General features: G+C 46.3%; 1 protein-coding gene across 1 annotated transcript in view; it reads left to right on the top strand.

Moving 5' to 3' along the window:
• Positions 1-580: 580 nt before the first annotated feature.
• Positions 581-6,367, top strand: part of LOC115082321 (collagen alpha-6(IV) chain-like) — a 103,121-nt gene continuing 97,334 nt past the window's right edge. The window contains exons 1-2 of the mRNA XM_029586555.1: positions 581-713; positions 2,297-2,341. Coding sequence (XP_029442415.1) covers positions 612-713; positions 2,297-2,341 — 147 coding nt within the window. The 5' untranslated portion in view covers positions 581-611. The remainder of the gene's footprint in view (positions 714-2,296; positions 2,342-6,367) is intronic.

The following is a 6,367-nucleotide window of genomic DNA, read 5'->3' as shown; positions in this document are numbered from 1 at the left end:
GTCAGAAATTCTGTGCGTATATGCAAAATAAAAAGGGGCGGAGCATGGGCATTCTGAGGCGGAGCCAATAGCTATGCGCATAAAGCCGTATTTTAAAACCGGTGGCTGCAGCACGCGGTGGGCTGTTAGCCATGTATGTTTACTACTGCTCCTGATGGGGTGTAAGTCTTTATAAATCTCATTTTATGGCTACATTGACTGAGGGGAGTCCAGGCTGAAGAACCAGAGGTTCTGGATGACCTCGAGATGGACTGGGCAAACTAGTGGACTATTGGGTAAAACTGGGAATGGCCTTCACGTGTGAGCATGTTTTAAAATCTGATTACCTGAACATGTTAAAGCCAACAAGGTCCTAAGGAAGATACGCAAAACCTTCTGCTCAAATAACTGCTTAAAATTAGGAGCATACATACTCGCAGTAGGGTATTTGTTCGTACGCATGTAAATGCACGCATGATTTAAAATTCCTGCGTATGTTTGCTCACGCATCCATACGCACATGTATAGATGCCTGCACACTTGTTTTAAAGTTACTCACATAGTGTTCAAGTAGTATTGAATCTTGTTGTTAATTTTAGGGTCTACCAGGTGATCTGGGGCCCCCAGGACAAATGGGACCTCCAGGATTTCCTGGACCAGAAGGCTTGGCAGGGCCAAAAGGAGAGAGAGGATTTCCTGGTGCTCCGGGAGGAAGTGGATTTAAAGGCGCTCAGGTATAGTATGAACCTCTGTTTTCCTCTTCTCTTCAGTGTACTTGCATTGTGTTAGCAATAAGCATAAGGTAAACAGCAGTTCTTAAGATGACTTGATGGCTTCCAGTTGGCTTCTTAAGAGCTGCCCAGGTTGTATGCGGAAAAGGGAATTTAGGACAGGGAAGGAACGGAGGGAAAGGGCACATGGGCGACATTCAAATACTTCAAGGTCATAAACGGACGAGCGATTATCCTTTCTCAGTGCAAAGTAAGTTGTAGAGCGAGGGGGCCATTATCTGAGGCTGGAGGTGGAATAGGTTCAAGGCTAGCATGAGGAAGTACCCCCTCATAGAAAGGGTGTTGCATATATTGAACCACCTTCAGGGGAGGTGTTAGAGGTCGAAAACAATGCTGGATTTCAAAAAGCATAGGCAGAAAGAGATTAATAATCGGAAAAACAAGTTTAAAACCCGAGATGTAAGTAAGGAGTCTTTTTTTTGTCTTCCTTCAATTTCCATGTTTCAGAGCTTGGATGTAGAGGGAGCTGTGAATGATCCCAATGGTTACGAAACATTGTGGTTGTCTCCAGGTTAGAAAGGGTTCAGTCATTTGTGGGAAATAGAGAGGGCCATGGCCAGTACCATAAAATGATTTCTTTACATAAATAAAACTTTTATGGCAAGCCTTATCAATATTCAGAGCATGGTACAACATATTTTAGGAGCACATCATTAATGTTCCTGACAAGATACGTTGATTTTATAAGGGATTGGAGAGGGGCTTGGCTGGGTAATGATTAACAGAAGCATCCTAGGTGGGCATAGCAGAGTGGCAGGGTCAGCGGAAGCGCTGGGCGAGCTAGGGCTGGGCCTAGGATAGCGACCATTAGGGGGCACGAACGATATGGGGCTTACAGCCCAAAAAACCGAGAGGAAGGAGTCGGGGCCGTGACTGGGGGGAAGGGATGTGTCGGCATGACCGGGGGGGGTGCGACCGGGGGCGGGGGGATGTCGGTGTGACCAGGGAGGGAGGCGCAAGGCAGAAGGTGCCTAGGGCGCCTAATCCCCTTGCACCGGCCCTGCAGAGTGGAGGAAGGAAATATCGTAGTCAGCTAGCCTGTGAAGAAAGATATGGATGGTATTAGCAAGGGAGTTAAGAGGGGCATGGTGTAGCACATCAATCCTTGTTGATGGTGCACGGTGGCATTTAGTACATAAAGAGGCTGCAAGCCATTCATCAAGGTGGAAATCAGAAAGGAAGTGACGGGAATAAACGTTGGGAGTAAGAAAACGTTTCCAAGAGAAATCCAATATGGCAGAAGAACTGTGAAGAATATCACTATGGGCCAACTATGCTAAAGGCTTTCTCTCATTCTTAGGGCGTTGGCCCCATGCGAGGCCCAGAAGGTTGTCCAGCCTGCTAACCTAAGGCCCTGCTCACTATTGAATTGTCCAGTGGGCATGAACTGGAATAAGCAGCCTTGATTACAGGACTTGTTTAAAATGTTATCTTTATCTGTATATGTGTGTCTTGCGGGAAGGAAAGCACTTCTAGATCAGTAGTGATATGTGCATGGTTTCATACGTTTTAACTTTTCTCTTTAGGGACAAATGGGAGTTCCTGGGTTTCAGGGCATTAATGGAATTCCAGTAAGTCTCTCTATAATTATTTAAATACATGTAATGCATATTTTAAGACTTTGTAAACAGCATATAAAGAGTGTCCATGTATTAAAGGTGTAGGATTTGTCAGTCTAAGCTGCTTTAAACTGTGAACAATTATTTCCATGTTTACATAAATAGTGAGATTCGGAGGTGAATCCACAGAGCTGGTGAGGAGAGATGTCTAAAACCTAGAAGCAAATAATCACCCCCTACTAATGATGCCCAAGTCAGCAAAAAAGGGAACCTAACAATTCAAAGAAAGTAAATCCTAAACCAAATGGTAAAAATACAAATCAGTATCAGATAAGTTCTCTGGAGGGCTCGTGCTATGATTCCCTCCGAGGTATTCAGTTATTTGATTTTCAGCACGTGGTGTAGCCGCTACTTTTTCTGTATTGTTGGCTTCCCTTTTGTTGCTGTTCAGAGGCGATGTCTTGTGTTTATGTTTTTAGGATCTTAAAAAATATATATATACAGTATTCATAAGAAGAGTGAAAGTAGAAGCGATCATTCCAGCTCCTTTATTCTTTCCTAGGTTATGGCAAAATGAAATATTATGCTTTCTTAGTATCCTCTCACAGTTTCATGTCGCATATGGAAAAAGAGCCAAGCGAAGGAGGCGTGGTCATAAATTCAAAATGGCCACAATTTCAAAGTAGTTTGGGTGTAGGAATTTATTAGAGTATGATGATGTGTCACAAAGGCAGATTCTAAATGTTTGCTCATTTGGGCAGCCAGGACTAGAGTTTTGAAAATCCTGCAGCTTCTCTCCTTCTGCTGCAGTATTAGACCCACGTCTTCTCCATCCCAATGTCTTCTCTAGTCACAGAAATCAACCCCCCCCTCCTTCCCACCCAACCCCAGGTAAAAGTAATTAAAAAGAAACTTTATGTACCCAGCTTAAAACCTGCCATTTAATCACAGAGTACAAAAACCTGAGTACAGTGTATAGCCTTGCTTCTTTCTGGGTGCTTCCAGAAGTCTCCATTCCTACAGCAAGACTGGAAAATGAGCTGAGACTGCAGCTGGGGGGTGGGGTGACGGATGTCTTTTCTAAGGCATTGCTCAGGGTGTTACCCTTCAAGGGAAAGTTCCTTTTTGGGGAGGACCTGGAGCAACTGATCAAGCAACTGGGAGAGAATAAGGTACATAAGCTCCCAGAGGACAGGCCGACAGGTTTGAGAGGCTTCCCGCCTCACTCCCATTTTCAGGGCCAGTGGCATTTCTGTCAGAGTAGAGATCAGGGGCAGAACAGAGGCAGACCTCGGGGAGGTCTCAGGCTTGGTCCCTATCCTTTCGAGGCCGCAAATCCAACTGAGGTCCCGGGAGCAAATGGCCCCAGGAACAAGCGGCACCAAAACATGACAATGAAACATAGTCAACCCATTCCTTGGTTCCGCTCATCGGGGTTAGCTGACTCTTTTACCAGGAGTGGGCCAAATCACGTTGGAACGATGGGTTCTAAGTGTGATAGAACACGGTTACCTGTTAGCTCGTCCGCTGCGCAGCCTGTTCCTCGTGTCTCCCTGTGGCTTCCCAGAAAAGAATCGGGTCGTCCAATAGACCCTCCTCTGATTAAGAGAACTAGGGGCCTTTGTTCCAGTGCCCCACCAAGAACAAGGCCAGGGGAGATACTCTATCTACTTCGTAGTTCCAAAGAAGGAGAGATCAATCTGCCCCATCCTGGATCTGAATCAGGTTAATGAGGCCTTCAAGGTGCCTCGCTTTTGGATGGAGACTCTCTGTTCAGTGATAGCAGCCTCCCTGGATCTGCTGGAAGCCTACTTGCAGATCAGGATCCACGGGGATCATCAGAGATACCTCAAATTTATGATCCTCGGTCAACATTTACAGTTTTGCACCATGCCCTTTGGCCTGGCTATGGCTCCCCGGACCTTTACAAAGGTCATGGTCGTGGTGACGGCAGCTTTGCACAGAGGGGATTCTGGTCCATCCCTGTCTGGACGATTTGCAGATCAAGTGGTCGACACAGTGTTGCTCCGGTTACGCTCCTTGGGCTGGGTGGTCAACCTAGCCAAGAGTTATCTCACTCCTTCTTGGATCCTGGAGTTTCTAGGGGCCCGATTCAATACCAACATGGGAAAGGTTTTTCTCTCGAAGAGAGGATACTCAAGTCCAGAACCTGATGCAAATTCAAGTGCCCAGGTTCTGGGACTATTTACAGGTTCTTGGTTCCATGGCATCAACCTTTGAGCTTGTCCTGTGGGCCTTTGCTCATATGAGACCTCTGCAGAGAGCGTTGCTGTCCCATTGGAATCCGTTGTCGGAACAATTCCATCTCCAGCTCCCTCTTCCAGAAGTTACCAGGTCCAGTCTCCTTTGGTGGCTGGTTCCAGGTCATTTGGAATGTGGTGTGGACCTCGATGTCCCTCAGTGGATAGTGGTGACCACCAACGCCAGTCTCTCCAGCTGGGGAGCTGTATGCCAGTCTCAAGCAGCACAGGGCCAATGGTCCACGGAGGAGGCGAACTGGTCAATCAGCCATCTAGAGACAAGGTTGGTGAGACTGGCTTTGGAGAGCTTCCTTCCCCTTCTGTGCTACAAGGCAGTCTGGGTCCTGTCAGACAATGCAACCACGGTGGATTATATCAACTGTCAAGGGGGAACCAAGAGCCATGAGATAGCTCTGGAAGCGGAGATGCTAATATCCTGGGCCGAACGTCATTTGATAATGACGTTTGCTCCCGGGACCTCATTGATAATGACATTTGCTCCCGGGACCTCATTGACCACCAACTAAGCATGAAGAATTACATAAATTCCATTCTCAAAGCCTGTTTTTTCAAACTTAACGTACTTAAAAAACTGACCCCTTCTTCACACCCAAGACTTCCGTACAGTCATACAGGCCACCATAATCATCCAAATTAGACTACTGTAATGCTCTACTCCTAGGACTCCCTTACTCTTCCATCAAACCACTACAAATGTTACAACATGCCACAGCGAGACTCATAGCAAACTCTCGCAAATACGACCACATCACCCCTATCCTTAGAGACCTACATTGGCTCCCCATTGGCTCCCGTATCATCTACAAAACACTCACCATAATGCATAAAGCAATTTACACCCACAACTCCAACTGGCTAGACCTCCCCTTTAAACCTACCAATCCAATCGCCCGACTAGAACGACCAATAAAGGCACCCTAGTTGTGCCCTCCCTTAAAACAGCCCATCTCACCTCAACACGTGACCGTGCTTTTTCCATAGCAGGTCCCACTCATTGGAACACACTGCCGCCTGATCTACGCCTTGAACCATGTATTAACAATTTCAAAAAGAAATTGAAAACATGGTTGTTCAAACATGCTTACCCAGAATAAAAAACTTACACCGCCACCAACAAAAATAGACCACATTGCGTCTAATCCATCTTCCTCATACTGAGGAACCATATGTAGTTATACTTTCCCCTCGCTCACACCGAGGAACTATGTTAATGTTAATGTTACTGTTATTTCTCGTCTATCCTATTCTCTTGTTACCCCCCTCCCAGTTCTAATTCCCCTGTTAAAATGTAATTTCCAAACTTTACCAGTTTTTGATGTAAACCGGCATGATGTAACCAACTAATGCCGGTATATAAAAATGTTTAAATAAATAAATAAAAATAATGCTGGCGGCCTCCCATATAATGGGAGCCTCCAACAATTGGACCCCAGAGAATGGGAGTTAGCGGAGAGCGCCATGGACTTAATCTCCTGCAAGTGGGGTCGATGTAATGGCGACCCATGGCAATGCTAAGGCGGAGCAATTGTTCAGCTGCAGAAGAGAGCATGGAATGGAAGGAGTCTATGTGCTCTTCATCCCTTGGCCTCAGGAGATCCTACTTTATATGTTTCCTCCTTGGCCATTGATTGGCAAAGTCCTTAGGAAAATAGAACTTCGTTCGGACCGGGTGATACTGGTGGCTCCGTAGTGGCCGTGTTGGCCGTGGTTTGCGGACCTGATCAACCTGGCATTGGTCGGACCCCTGCAGTTCGAT

This window comes from Rhinatrema bivittatum, unplaced genomic scaffold (assembly GCF_901001135.1).
Source record: "Rhinatrema bivittatum unplaced genomic scaffold, aRhiBiv1.1, whole genome shotgun sequence".
Taxonomy (NCBI): Eukaryota; Metazoa; Chordata; class Amphibia; order Gymnophiona; family Rhinatrematidae; genus Rhinatrema; species Rhinatrema bivittatum.
This window is presented reverse-complemented; position numbering and strand designations above follow the sequence as displayed.